This window comes from Glycine soja, chromosome 9 (assembly GCF_004193775.1).
Source record: "Glycine soja cultivar W05 chromosome 9, ASM419377v2, whole genome shotgun sequence".
In the NCBI taxonomy this organism is placed as follows: Eukaryota; Viridiplantae; Streptophyta; class Magnoliopsida; order Fabales; family Fabaceae; genus Glycine; species Glycine soja.
Window position 1 is genome coordinate 5,648,751 of NC_041010.1, and position 15,911 is coordinate 5,664,661.

At 29.0% G+C, this 15,911-nt stretch overlaps 1 protein-coding gene across 1 annotated transcript; it reads right to left on the bottom strand.

Annotated features, from left to right (window-relative positions):
* Positions 1-7,166: 7,166 nt before the first annotated feature.
* LOC114425579 (60S ribosomal protein L7-2-like) lies at positions 7,167-9,869 on the bottom strand. Its single transcript, XM_028392522.1, has 7 exons — positions 9,734-9,869; positions 9,422-9,596; positions 9,226-9,323; positions 9,068-9,125; positions 7,867-7,946; positions 7,681-7,783; positions 7,167-7,585 (listed from the first exon to the last, which is right to left on the bottom strand). The coding sequence occupies exons 2-7, from the start codon at positions 9,593-9,595 to the stop codon at positions 7,370-7,372; spliced, it is 729 nt and encodes a 242-aa protein (XP_028248323.1). The 5' UTR covers position 9,596; positions 9,734-9,869; the 3' UTR covers positions 7,167-7,369.
* Between the last annotated feature and the right edge of the window lie 6,042 nt (positions 9,870-15,911).

A 15,911-nucleotide genomic window follows, 5' to 3' on the forward strand; every position in this document is an offset into this window, starting at 1 on the left:
TAGATGAAAAGTCAAAACGTCATTATATTAATGCACCCCCAAAAAAGAATCCTTGTTACAAAAATCAACCAAACAAGCACATAAATAATAATGTTAGCTTTCTAAACATTCCTAAAAGCTAAATGCACTTCCATCAAATTCAACTAAATGAGAATTAGCTGAGATTTGAGAATGATTTATAGTCTGTCTGCTTTGCCTATATATGATGATCCCAGCGACTACTAAAAGGAACATAATAAGCACATGAAAGAATATTAGAAGCAGAACATTGCCTCAGATAAACATTTTTAACCAACAAAATACATTTGCAAGCAATTGACTCGCCGCTGGAATTAAGATAGGACCCTCCGACCAGGGCCAGAACTGGATAAAGGGGGATCAACTTTATTTAAAAGTTAATTTTTTTTTCTTTTTTATCCATAAAAATTAAAAATAATATCTATAAATTTATAATAATTTACATTTTTTTTTCAATCAATCAAGTTAAAACTCCTTAACTTTAAAAGTTAACTTTCATCTATTAAATATATATGCATCAAATTTTAGATAAAATACTTTTCTAATTATATATTTTAAAGCATTAATAATTTATTAAAAACATCTCTCTTTTGTATATGTTACAAAAATAATCTACAATTGCATGAGTCATGCCACTCGTGGAGAAATAGAAAAGCAAAAAAAAAAATCTATAATTGAATATAAAAATTAAACTTTTTCACAGATTTTCTAATCCATAATTTTGAAAATTTGAACAAAATTAGGAATTTTTTTAAATGTGTAGACTAAAATTGTAAAAAAAATAAGAAGATGAAAATCATAAATAAAAAAAGAGAAGCTAAAATTATAATTTAACCAGGAAAAAAAGAAGGAAAATAGAATATTTGTCTAAAACAAAATACATATAATTATTTTTCAGAAGTTATAAATGAAATAAAAATATTTTGTCAGATAAAGAAAAAGAGATAAAACCACTTAAATACTATTATCTTCAAAGTCAAACGCTACTACATAAAAAAAATTACCCAAATATAGATATACACATTAAAAATTTAGAATTAGAAAAGCAAGGGGCAATCCCCCCAAATGTATACATAAAGAAATCCGTCCCTCCCACCACCTTATCGAGTATATATGGAGTAAAAAAATTATGAAAAAATAGTAGTAAACCAAAATATAAAATAGAGTTTAATATGTTTTTGGTCTTAAATTTTTTTCAATTTTTTTTAGTTTTTATACAATTTTTTGTATGCATTTTTTATTCTTATATTTTTCTTTGGTTAATTATTTTAGTCATTACTATCAAACAACAATATTATCTGACAACATAAAACCACATTGACAATAGTGTGATTTATCACGTCTTCAAATAATCCAATAGTGACATACATTTTTTTAAAATTATATTTTTAATTTCTCATCAATCAAAATTAAAGAACATTTTCCTTCTTTGTGTAGAACAACATTATTAGGAGTAGGCTCAACATCATCCATGCTCCAGAGGCCCTCCCCCTATGCCTTATCAACATGTTGTAGCTGCCAGCACGACAGACATCCAGATAAACGACGAACATGACACTTCTTTTAAATATCTTTATATCTCTCTCTCCTTTTTATTATATAATTGCATTGTACATATATTCTTTTTTTGTAGATTGGTGTTTCTGGGCATTGCTCAAGATCTTCAAATCATATTGGATTCAACGAAAATGACCCCAATACTAGGGACTTATAAACACTGTTTTGAAAATCAAACTAGCCCAATCGGTTCGACTGGTTCAATTGAGAACCGATCTAGTGACTGATAAACTCCAAAAAAAAAAAAAGACATTCCACAACCAGTCAAATCGATCCAAAATTGGTGTAAACTGGCATTAACTCGGTGTTGAGAATTGGTTTGAACATGTCTTTTTCAATTTATTTTAATTTAATGTATAAACAAATATATATTTAAATATTCCACGTAAGTATCAATTATCTTGTACACGGTTATTAATTTGTTACAAAACATACAATTTAGTCATGCATATTAACTTATAACTCTTTAGATCTTGATTTTTATTATTTTATTACTTAAAATATTATATAGTTCAACTATTGTTATAGTATTGAATCTTAAACCAATATCTTTACTGATGTGTCTTAAATACATTGGTACGTCCTTTTTCCAGCAAGATTTTGTGTGACAAAAACTACCCTAAATGGTAAATTATTTTTTGTCTTGATTTGGTAAATATTTAATTTTCTAACATTATTTTGAAAAAAAAAATACATTTTCCGCTATGCAGTAAAATAATATTAAATGTGCATAATAAGATAAAAATATGGATTTTTTAGAAAATAAAATATTTACTATATTAAAAATATAAAATTTATTCAATATTTATTTTTTATTTAATTAATTTAAAGTATTTATTATTTTCACACAATGTTTTTAGAAATACACAATAATAAAACTCTTACAATTTTTTAGACTAATATTATAATCTTTTATTAATTATTTATATTTTACAAAGAAATTATTAAATATAAAGGTTAATATATTTAATACTTTTGAAACATAAAAATATTTAATATTTTTTATTCATATGGGTGAATAGGGTTGGATAACGAGGGTAGAGACTAACAGTTGGACTTAATGTCTGAAGCCCAACGAAGTAGCACAAGACTTAAAAGAAGAAGATTTTCTTTAGGGGCTCATTATTCATCAAAGATTTGAGAATGTGTGTCCATGCGATTTCCCTAAACTCTCCCTTGGGCCTAACTCTAACTCAACTCTCTCATTCATTGATGCTACAAAGGGATTTGGGTTGCTTTCTCGATAAATTTGGTGTCACATATTGCATCATCTTTTAAATTAAAAACATCCAGAAGATATAATTGACGCTGTTGAGGTTCTTTTATTCCCTCATTTCTAGTTTTATTTTAAAAATCCTAAATATGATTTCAATTTTCAATGAATGTCTATTGTGTTTGTGTTTGCGTTTAGGCCTAATTTCTCGATCTTGGTATATTTTCAATTTGGGTACGAACCCTAAAATCTATTTTCTATCACATTTGATTCATAGATTACCCTAATGATATGTAACTTGATTAATGATGTTAGATTTATATTTTTATCGTGTTTCATTTCAATGTGTTATCAAATGCATGAAACTTTTGACCCTTTTATTTGGCAAATTAACTTTTTATTTGTTTTATTGGTTTACAAAATTTCTATTTCTAATGTTTATTAATGTTATTCAGAGCATTTGTATCTGTTAGGTCACCCCTAATGCTCACCTCCAAAAAGACTTTGGATTGGATATTTTAGATTTAGAAGAGATCGTGACAACTCTTGAGGAAGAGTTTGGGTTTGAAATTCCTAATAATGAAGCTAACAAGACCAACTCTATTAAACTTGTAGTGGACCACATTGTATCTCATCCCCAAGCAAATATTGCATTGGACTAATAGTAAATAATTTAATGTAGCTTATCTTAAACTTATTCGATGTTGTTGTTTTACTGAGAAATAACATATTATTGTGGTCATTTTGTTTGCATGATGATCAATGGCAGATCTACTTTGCGAGTCTTGGGCAATTGCTTCCACCAACTTTAAAACTTTTCTTAATCAAACTTAGATATGTCATTATAAATTGCTCTCACAATTTCAAAGGTAATTTAAAAATTGAGTATTGTTCCACCTAATTTATGTAAATGAGTATTGCCCCAGAAACATAAATTTTTTGGATTCATCACTAATGATGATATTGGTCATTTTTTGGAATGAATTGTTGTACAACATCTTTTAGTTAAATTTTTGGACACTTAAGGTACTAACTCGGTCAGTTTCTATTGATGCTTATTAAAATTCTCTATTGTGACAGTGGAGGCATAATTAATCAAAGGGGTGAGGAGTATCAAAGGAACATACAATGGGAGCAGGAAAGGCAAGCGAAAGGTGAAACTGACAAGGTTAAATTAAACACTAGGTCAATTTTGGTCTAATTAAAAGTAAGATGTGTTTTTCTAATTTCCATTTACCTGAAATCCAAATCTTACTATTTATTAGCCAATCATGTGAATCTCATTTGGGATTTTATATTTGGCCCCATATGTTTATTTTGGTTTTTCTTTAAAGAAAATATTTTTCCTACATCTCAAGGAATATTTTCCTTTAGAGAGAAGATAAATAAAAGTAAAAAAAAATGTAACGAATATGTGACTGACAAAGGAAAAAATATATATAAAAAAAAGCTATACAATAAATACAAAAGTTGAAATATGAAAAAATAGGATTATAAATTATTTAATGTGTCTAATTCATGTACATAAAAACTTTATGTTGCTCAGTAATTTTGCATTGATACATTTTTCCTCCTTTTAAACCAACAGGAATAAATCTACAAAATTATATTGTTATACACCAACTGATTACTCCAAGATCATATGGTAGTGAAGATTTTTTATCTGACCTAATGGATGTTGTTGGATGACCAACCGGGCTTCTATTGCTTGCCTGTACCCAATGTTGAAATTGAAGCCACCACCTTTATACATGGCCCACCAGGGACGGAGAAGGAATCAATCAAGAAGGCAAAGCTGCAATTGAGTTTGAATATCTAAGGCATTTTGTATCTAGGGTTTTCAATTAATTTGGCTTGGGACTAATTTGAGTTTTTATTTTATGTTTTTGTGGTTAGTGCTTGTGTTTTGGATATCTTTGTACGGGTCCATGACACTGACCCAAAAACAAAATAAAAACTCAATTAAGTCCCAAGCCAAATCAATTGAAAATCCTAGATACAAAATATCCTAGACCTTCAAACTCAAGTTCACCTTCACCTTCTTGTTTGATTCTTTCTATTTTCCAGGTGAACTAAGCATAAGGGTGGTGGCTTCAAGTTCAGCATTGGATACAGGGGAGCTGAGTGCCAACAATAGCCCAAGTGGTTGTCGATTAACATTCATTAGGTTAGGCTGAGTGCATTTGGTGCCTTTATGCTCCAAGAACCGCCACAGTCCATTATCACATGTCACAAAGTGGCATCTCTTGGTTTGGTACCCTCAAGTCTTACCAACGAGTGGCATTAAGTCTGGCTAAAGTATTCATAAAAAAAGTTATGGCTAAGATGTGTGAGTAGCTTTAATTTTTGAAGGCACGTGCCAATAGGATATTGTTGCTTCCAATTCAAACCTTCACATGCAACAATAACTAAGTGACTTCTACTTCTACTTTCACTTTCTACCACTACCACATTGCTTTCTTGGCTCCTAAGATTACAATAACTAGTGCATTGCAATGCATATGCACTAGTGCAACAAACTCGTGCTTTCATGACCCTTATTTTGGTTTTGGTTGTTGTATTGTGAGCATCAATTGTGTAGGCAATAAAAATGAGAGTTGGTTCCAAAAAAAAGTTTCCACCATTTGTTAAAATTTTAATACTTATGAAAACTACTTTCTGGAAGTGTTAAAATTTTAGCATACTCGAAATGTTACTTCCCGAAAAGGGTATAAAGGAAGGTACTTTTAATAACTATGTGTGTACAATGCATCAAGCTTTTCACCATTTTATTGGGCATGATTTTTTATTTCGTTTTGTTGTTTTGAAAATTTCCATTTCTAATATTTATTGATGTTATTCTGAGCTTTTTATTTGTCAAGTTACCCCTAATGCGAACATATAGAATGACAATTTGATTTTAGTTTAGATCCTATAGAGATTGTGATGGCTCTTGAGGATGAATCTGGGTTTGAGATTATTGATAATCAAATTTACAAGATCAACTTTGAAACTTGCAGTGGAGATAAATATTATCAGATTCAAACTGGTCATCGACTCAAATAAGGTATTAGGTCAGTAATTAATCTAATTAAGATAATAATTGACTCGCACGACCTAGTATATAACAAATTTATAAATTTTATAATGAGATTACATATATATTAATTTTATATTTGAAATCGTGTATGTGTATATTGAAATTATGTATTTATATTATATTTGTCACAATTATAACACTTTTCAATTCATCAAAGGAAGCACCGAAGCACAACCATTGAAAAAATGGTTTGCAAATAATCGCGGGGTTATCGATTTCCTGGTCAAACTGGGCTAGTCAGAGCTTAGTCCAATGACTTTGGTGGAGATCTGTAGATAATATGGAACAACCGCATGCCATTTGATCCAAGCGCTGAGTTGCAGTGTTTTCTTATTTTAGGGTTACATATTTCAACCCAAGTTCGTTGGTTTGAATATTGATGACGTTTCAATTATGTATTTTTTTCATAAATCACTTGGTTTCATGTCCTTTCTCCTTCATTTAGTGTTTTGTCTCTTGATTGTTTAACTTCAGCTTTTCATATGTTTCCATGTATTACTCCTCTTTCTTTGTATTTTTTTCATTTGGGATAAGTAAGGAGTCTTCTATTATTCCTTTTGTTGAAAGACTTATTTTTTAAAATGACTCTCATGTATCATCACCCACCAAGAACTTAATTCTTTGTTAGGTTATTTTTATACTTTTTATATTTTTTTTTACCAATTTTTGTCGTTTAGCCATGTTTTGCCTTAACAAAAACATTTCACAGACAGGCACTTTTGACAAAATCATACAAACTTGAGACTAATTAATGGAACAAGATATTGGTTGATATTTCCTATCTCTTTTAAGTTTTAACTATTGGTTTAATTTATCTATCTTAACATTGTGTATGTACTTTTAATTATTAAGTTTTATCTATTTCTTTCTTTCTAAAATATAGTATCAATTACATAATACTACCTGCGGTCCTTTTTTAAAAAAATGAAATCTAATTTTAATCCTTAAACTTTTTATAATGTATGCTTTTAGTTTTTAAACTTTTTATTTACTTTAATCCTTACTATTAGTTTCTTAATTTTTTTTCTTCATCCCTAGTAGGACTAAAATTAAGAATGAAAAAAAAGTTTAAAAAACTAAAAACAAAGTTCAAGAAGTGAAAATAGAAATCCAAAAAAACTTGGGTCCTGCAAAGATAGTAAACCCTTACTTGGTATGTTATATTAAAAAAAAAATGTTTTATTATAACCGGTATAGTCAAACTATTGAATCTTAATTCAATATCTTCGCCGGTTCAATTACCAGACTAATTTTAAAAGCATTGATCAAGATTCTTATCGTTCGAATGGATGCACCATATAAGAGCCAAATCCCAAATTGCACTCTCAAGTATCAAATTCAAATATAAGAACTTATCTCAACAGGCTAACATTTCATTGCATTGCAAGCAATGAATTAATATCTCAATCGGCTCATACATCATTCAAAATAATAAATGCATAAACAAAAACAGTGTCTTAGCCTAAAATTTATACTAACAACTATATGAAGAAGAAAAAAAACTAATTCATCCTTCTAATAAGCTCATTTATGTAATCCTCCCTGTTGCCAGCATCACCTCCTTCAACATAATGATTTCTTTTCTTCTCCAAACCACCAAGGGGAGCTTTGAGCTTAAAAGGCCACAGAAAATTGTTGGCCTCCTTGAAATGAGGTCCAACAGTCAATATCTCATGGATCAGATCTTCAACGCAAATGATCCCATGCTTCCCCAAAGTCTGGCATTGAATGTTATGTCAGCGAAAAAACTGAGTAATAGAACAAACAAGCAATGGAGATATTTAAAGATGACTAGCCGGTACACCAGACAGACCTGTTCAACAATAGAGTTGTCATTTAAGGCAATTCTCTGCTTGTTAACTTTTCCATAGCCCCTCTTGTAGATCAATTCTTTTACACTCTTCAAATTAGGGTACCTGAAGTGGATTTGCAAATATTAAGAACCCGTGGTGCAGGTAATGAACCATATGACAATCAATGTCGTTGAACTTTCACTTACCCATAGGTAACATAAGGCTCTACCCTATGCAGCATATTCACGGTAGCTTTGTTCACTTTAAGAAAGACGCCATTAAAAATCTGCAGCCAAAATAAACATAATAATAAAGCTATACTCCAACTTTGCTTCGACATATGACAAAGCTAGAAGGTAATCAATAAATGAAAGAATATAAAAGTCCAATAGAGGATATTAACATATAAAATAACAGGCAAAAGCAATTCTAAAATCACATGTTTTCAAATTAACATTTAAAATATAATTCGAAATGTGCCACAGATGCAACAAAATTTTGAAATAAACAAGTTAAAACTAACAAATCAACACTAAACACGTAAAGGTCAAAGCAGAATGAATCAGAGGCACATGGTAGCCGAAGCAGCGACTAACAGCACAGCAAAAGCACCCACACACAATTGCAGTGATGCAGTGCATTACAACTGCAGACAGAGAAACAATTTATAGCGCCTACTAGCACCAGCATGCATACATACGCAAATGATTGCCCATACACCTCCATTTGCCCAGTTAAAGACGTGTTTCACGATGGTAGTGATTTAGTATGAGGGTCGAGGTAGGCACATATAGTAAAAAGCTCGAACAAGGTTTTGCAAAACAATTTATGATTGGGTGGATGAAATAAATTTGTATAGGGTGCTTTTGAAAGTAACTTGATCAAAACAACTAGATTTTCTTTTAAAGGATTCTAGCATAGCATGATTAGAACACTTTAGCATGATCCTACTAAGGTTCTACCAAATTGGGTTTAAAGCTGGGATTAGAATCATTTAAGCCATCAAAACATTAAGCATTTTAGAAAAAAAATCATTTATGGAAAAATCCACAAATAGAGCAACATAATTTCCATGCAAAAGAAACTCATTTAGAAAAAAGTCATAACTAACTCTTCTTGAGCTTCTTTGTCAAACTCAAGGAATCAGCATTTCAGGATCACTGCACTGTAATTTACTTGGCCTCTCAAAACAAGTCAATTCGTCACATTACATAGAAACAGAAACACAAATAAATATAAAAAAACTCAAAGAAAACAAAAGCAAAAACAAAGACCTGACAATCTCCTCTACATCCTCCAACAAAAATCAAGTTACTTACAAGCATTGATTAAGATCAAAAACACTAGCAGCAATTCATCAAGTGACCAACAAAAAAGAATCTCAAATTGTATTTGTAAGTAGTTTACCTGTCTCAAACGCAGAAGCTGCAGAATCTTCCTTGTTTTAGGATCCATGGCATTGATACTGACATTACATAAATTCCATTTAGCAATAAAAACAACAATAACCAAAAAGACAATATACTAGCATAATGTTATGATACATTAATAAATTAATTAATTACCCACGGATCCTGATGATGAACAAGAGCTTAGCTTCAGGTTCAACATAAAACCCTCCCTTAAGCTTGGCTTCACGCTTCAACCTAATCAACTCCTTTTGCTGAAAAAACAAACACACAAACACAAATTATAAAAAAAATATTAAAAAACAAAACATTATTAACGCAACGCTTCAAGATTCAATTTTAATTTTAATACCTGCTCGTCGTATTCCTTTGAGTACTGTTTGGCTCTGTTAAAAATCAGCTTCCGCGTTTCGAACCTCTTTTTCTTTGCGGCATCGAGTTCCTGCTTCTTCTCCAAAGCCCACTCCTCGTTCCTCTTCTCCTTCTTCACCACCGATTCCGGAACCAACGCCTTCGCTTCGCCCATTCTTCACATAACAATGGTTTAAAAATTAGAATAATCATACGCGTTTAATCAACAATGAGTGAAAGCAAATGCACACAAGTTCACGAGATTTTCATCAGAACAACAACAACAAAAAAAAAAAAACAGAGAAAAACTCACTCGATGGTGTGCTCTGCTTGCAACCGCGGCGGCGGAGGGTCGTGAGTGGTGAATTCTGAGAGTTTTATATATATAGGATTATCGATCTGAGTGTTATGTTTAGTTTTGTTTTTTTTTTTTTTGTAGTTTTCCAATTTTTTTCATTTTCACAAAGTGGTCTTTTTATTTTTTTAATTTAATACTGGAGTATTTTTAGTTTCAAAATTTACAATGAGTTCCCTGATAAAAAATTAAGCATTACTATTAGCTTCCAAGGTTGAGTGACATATGTTCATATATAATTGATTATTTAAGAGATATTTATGTGTTTAAAAAATATTTTATCAGTTATTGAAGTCATTAATTATTTGCTTTACTTTCAATTTACTCTCATTATTAATTAGACAATTAACAATTATCTCATAAATAATTACTCCATCTTTAAAATGTAAATTACATCCATCCAAAATCTTTAACCTTCACATTATCAAAATCTCCAATTTCCAAAATTAGTAATGTGAATTCAAATTGAGTAACAAAAACGTGAGACACATAAAATAAGTTAATGGCCAATGTTTAATTATTTCTCTGAGGACTCGGTTACTTTTGAAAATTAGGGAGACTTTGATAATAAATTAAAAAATAGAAAGATCAATTTAGTAAAATGGTAAAAAAAAAAATAGGAAGACTCTTTGTTATTGGCCCTTGCAAAATTTTTAAATACATGAATCAAAATGTTAGTATTTTTTAAGCAGAAAAAAAATATTCAAGAAATCAGAATTTCAAAATGTTGTGTTTTTTAAGCAAAAAAATAAAAAATACTCAATGAAATCACCATTTTGTGTACAAAATATTTCATAGAATGAGGATTCTGTTGACTATCTTATACGTGGAATCATGATTTCATTAACTATTTTATACACACCTTGTATACAATAATGGGAAAAATACATTTTTGTTATAATATGAGAGTTTGGTACAAAATCTATAATGAAATCGTATTTTCATTGTAGTACAAGGGTTGCATACAAAATCAATAGCAAAAATGTGCTTTCGTGTATGAAATCTACAATGAAAACATGTTTGTTGTGAATTTTATACACAATTATACAATGAAAATGTGTTTTTGTGGGAAGGACATTTTCAAAAGAAGAAAATAATAATAATTTCTTCCACTTGGTAGGACCATTAGTAAATGGTGTTGGACGAATAACAACTCCCTTTCTTAATTTCTTCTTGGTTGAATTGGGTCTTTGTTGGTTTTCTCTTTGTGTATTATTGGGTTGTCGCTTGATCTTTCAACCACATTTCTTTTTTCAAAAAAGAATGCAAAAATATTCTTAATGGAAACTAATTTTTGTTATGTATATTTTTTTTTATCCATTGAAGAGGCTATTAAAGGATTTGTAATTCTCATGCACTATGCTCAATCAATTGAAACACTCCTTTGGTATAACTATTTTTTTGTTATCTAGTATAAGTTGACACCTTCATATATGAATTAACAATCCAACGGAAACTAGTTTTTGTTGTCTTTTAAATTTATTTTTAGGCTAAATTATATCTTTTGCCCTCATAAATTTGGAAATTTTTGTTTTTTGTCCCTGCAAATTTTTTGATATATTTTTTATTATTGTAAAATTGAATTTTTTTTTGTCTGGAACAAGTTTTGATTGTATCCAAACTTACAAATATGATTTTTTATGGTAGAATTGTGGGCTATTTATATTCTACTCTTGAACTTGCTTGGGGTAATGGTTTGTTAAGATAATTGTGTAGAATCTATTTCTAAGTTAGCTACTCATATGATGCACAATGAAATTAATGTTTCTTATTCCTGTTTCCAATTATTCAGTTTGTTTAGGATTTGTGTGGAAGGAATAGAGAAGGAAATATGGTGGCTGGTTGGATTGCTCATTTTGTGGTTTGGCCCATTTCAATGTTATTGGAATTCATGTTTTTGGATCCCCTCCCCCACTCAAAGGTGCGACTCTTTATTATAGCATAATTGTGTTGATGTGTGTATTTGTTTTTATTTTTAATCTTAGTATGTGTATGTGTGAATTCATGGTTTTGTTATTTTTCAATAAAAAGTTAATTAATATGATAGATTTTTTTACCCATAGGAATCGGTGATGGTGTAAGGCGGTTTACAATAACTCATCACTCTACTTAATCAATTAAGTTAGATCATTCTAACAGATAAAAGACATAATAGAATATTAAATAATATATACTCCGTATTTAATAAAAAGATAATATTATTATTCTCGTTCACTTCCAACTTTAAAGAAAGCTTAAAACGTAACAATAAAAAGTAAAAACATAATGAGTGGCAACTCATTAACTGGATCTATATAATTTTAAGGCTAAATGATTTTTTTAGATTATTTATTTTCTTTTTTTGGGTTTAGTTTGATTTTTTGTTCTTAAAACTTTTCATTTTAAATTTATTCAAAATAGTTCTTTCCTAAATTGAAAGTTAACACCATTAGTGATATTTAAAATTGGAATACTTAAGCGTGATAATTATCTTTATAATTCGATCATACGGATTGAGTTTGATCCCGATATAAAAAAATTACAGCAATGACCATTTTAAATCATATTGAATCTTAATTATGCATAGCTCCAAAGATAAAGTAGTTAAAACCTATATTTTAAGCCCACTAATAAAAATATATTTGTTAACTTTTTCTATTAAAAATATAAAAAAAATCTTTAAATTTATTTTAGGCTCCTCACAGTCTTGTTATGCATCATACATAAATAATATAGATTGATTTATTTAAACTTAACCTTGATTGTTAATATAAAATTAGATGTTGAATATCACCTATATTTCCTATTTTGATATTCTATTAATTCTTTACCATGCTGGTTTTTAATTCATAGAAATTAAAGATAATATAAAAAATTTACAATTGAGCTAAACCTTACCGTGATTTACCTTTGTTTAAGTCAAGCAGTTTTATTTAATGAATGGTCATGGATAAGTACCAGGTAAATAAAGTGAAAAATGCTGAGACATAGAGATAAATCTAAACCAACATATAATTAACAAGGGAATACATAAATTACTTTATGTAACATCGTCGTGACTTGGCAATCCTTTTCCTTAATTTGTTGGGTTCCATTTTGCGTCGTAGTGGGGATTGTTCCATCGTTGAATATGATTCGCATTATTTTTTTTCTCTTCTTTTCTTTCGAATATATTCGTGAGATTTTGAGTCGATTCTGTCGTGTTACTCAAAACAGATATTGTGGATTCTTATGATATGGACCTTGCCTCAAAATTTAAGCATGGTTCATGTGGCAAATAATTAACACAATCACTACAAAAAAAAAATGTTGTATACAGGGACTGTTTAAAATATAGTTTTTTACGATTAAACTGTTAAAAAAATCATTTTTTAGTGATCTTAATTAACCTCAAAATACAAGGCTCCCTCAACGCAGTGAATCAGAAGTTTATGGCTCACACAGAAGATATAGCTTATAATGCGATTTTGGACATCTTGATTACTAGCAACCCAAATTTCTTCTGCTAAGTTACAATTCCTTAATATAATCAATTAGACGTATGAAGAAAACAATGCTGCTAGCTTTTGACATACGAGGATAAGGTTAACTTAGTTTTTTAGTTCTCTAATTTATTATTTAAGTTTAATTTGATTTTTTAATTTTTTTGGTTCAATTTGATCCTTTAGTTTTTAAAATTGATTCAATTTGACCTTTTAGTTTTTTAGTTCAATTTAATCCTCTAATTTTTAAAAATAATTCATTTTTTTGGAAATATGCATTGTGTGATAATTTAAAATTATTTAGTGGTAATTTTGAACTATCACAAAGTGTGATTTCTTATAATTTTGATTAAGTGATCAAATTGAATTAATTTAAAAAATTAGAGAACCAAATTGAACCTGAAAAAAATTAGAGAACCATAGAATCTAAAAAATAAATTAAAGAACTAAAACTAATTTAACCAAACAATCTATGAGAGGCCAAGAGGTTGATCTGACTCATTTATTAAAAAGGTTGAACATAGAGTTTGTTTTTATTTGATAATCACATTAGTTAAGGTCTTAAGCTCCCTAATGATATCTTAAGGCATCCTCATAAGCTTGATCCTTTTATGGAGATAATCTTTAGTTAGAACTTAGACTTTTGAATAAGTTTATTTAAATAAAAATGTTAGTTCTTAAATCTTAAAAAAGAAAAACATATTAAATCAAACAAGTTGACGTATTTATACACATATATAATATATAGGACCAAATATGATTTTATTCTTCTAAATATTGACTCATTGATTTTAGTCCTCCAAATATAATTTTATGGCATTTGGTACTGACATTTTTTAAATTTTCCTTTTAAGTCCTCTATTTAACTCCATTAAATATCTTTTGTTAAATAAAGTTAATATGTGAGTTTAATTGTATATACTGATTTCGAAATAACAGAGTTGTAATATGATTTTTTTTTTTATATATTCTTGCAGAGTAACTTTTGTCAGTATATATGTTTTTTTTTCTTTTCTAAATAGTTTATATGTGTATACAACATAAATTGATATTACTTTGTAAGAATTATAAGTCTTATATATAGTTATATATCAATTTGTTTTGATGTGTTTGACGACGAATATCAAAATAAAAATTAAAACATAATATAATCAATATTGGTCAAGTGGGATAATAATGAAATTTTTTGAGTTTAGACTTCAATTCTGTTAATTGATAGACTTGATTTTATATAAAACGGGGTTGAATGGATTAATTATCCCATATTTTTCCTATGTATATATAATTACCTGATATTAATTTGTTATGGAATTATTACATATATTTTTTTATTTATAGGAATCAAAGATAATTATCAAATAATTTATATTAATTTGGATATCATGTTCAAACAATGAATTACTATATGTGTATATCTTTTCGTAAATGCTTAATTATTAGACTAAAGTCTAATTGATAGAGTAGTGCTTGAGTATGATGTAGGGTTAAATTAACTTACAGGGCCTATGATGACTGAAAAATGGATTTTTGTTATTATATAAAGGCAAGTTCGTAAGAATCTTAATGCATAATCATGGAAGTGGCTCGACGTAAGTAGAAGAGAAGACTTTGTTCATGACTTATAGAAATATGTATGCTTTAATTCCACAAATCAATTAGACTGGATTATTCTTCATAAGATGTCTTCAAGATATATACATAATTTATTAACATTTGTGTGTGTTTTCAACTCTACTACGTGTTGCAATTAATTCTTCAAGCTATTATACTTTAAAAAGAATGCACTGTTTTTGTAAATAAAAAAAATGCACTGTTGAGCATCCACAATTTGCAATTTTACTGATGAGAGTCATTGATCGATGCATGCACAGGATAAATACCAATTAATATTATATTCGTGGGAGCAAAAAACAAAACAAGGATTCGAAGATATATAGTATCATGCCTCTCTGAATTTCCTTGTCTATGGAAAAAACAAGGACAACGACTGGAAAATGCAACAAGTTAGTTTTGAACAGAGTATATGCAACTAGTCCAAAGATAATTAAAGAGTTAGCTGGAGTTGTTTTCTATCATACGAAAATTCAGAGTAGTTTCAGGTTAATTGATTAAGGAATGTTAGATATGATGTTATTATCAAGATGAATGTAGATACATAGAATAAATGGCAGGTAAGAGGAATAACGAAGATTTTTGTTTTCCAAGTGATTTAAAATTTAAAATATGATTAATCTTTAGATATGAAATAAATTATATTAAAAAAATATTTATCATTCTCAATAAAAATACATCAACATTTCTAATTAAAAATTACTTCATAATATATATCTAATATAGACAGCTTGCACATTAAGTCAGATCATGAGTTTCCACGAAACTTCGTGCATTACTTATGTGGTTGGTCTTGACTAAAAGCTTCACATCACTACTATAAAATCCTTGCGTCATGGATGTAACTTCAATAGTGCCATCATATTCATCACACTATATGCATATTCTAAACTTGTTGGGAACGGCAATAGAAGCCTCTGGATTTGGTTCATATGTGAATTTAGGCTTAATTAGTTAGTGGCATTGGCTTTGTGTTCACACATCCTTTTCTGCTTTAATTTGTACGTTGAGATATTGTCAGATTTGATCTCTTCACTTTTTCTTGAGACTTTCTCCCCCTAGTG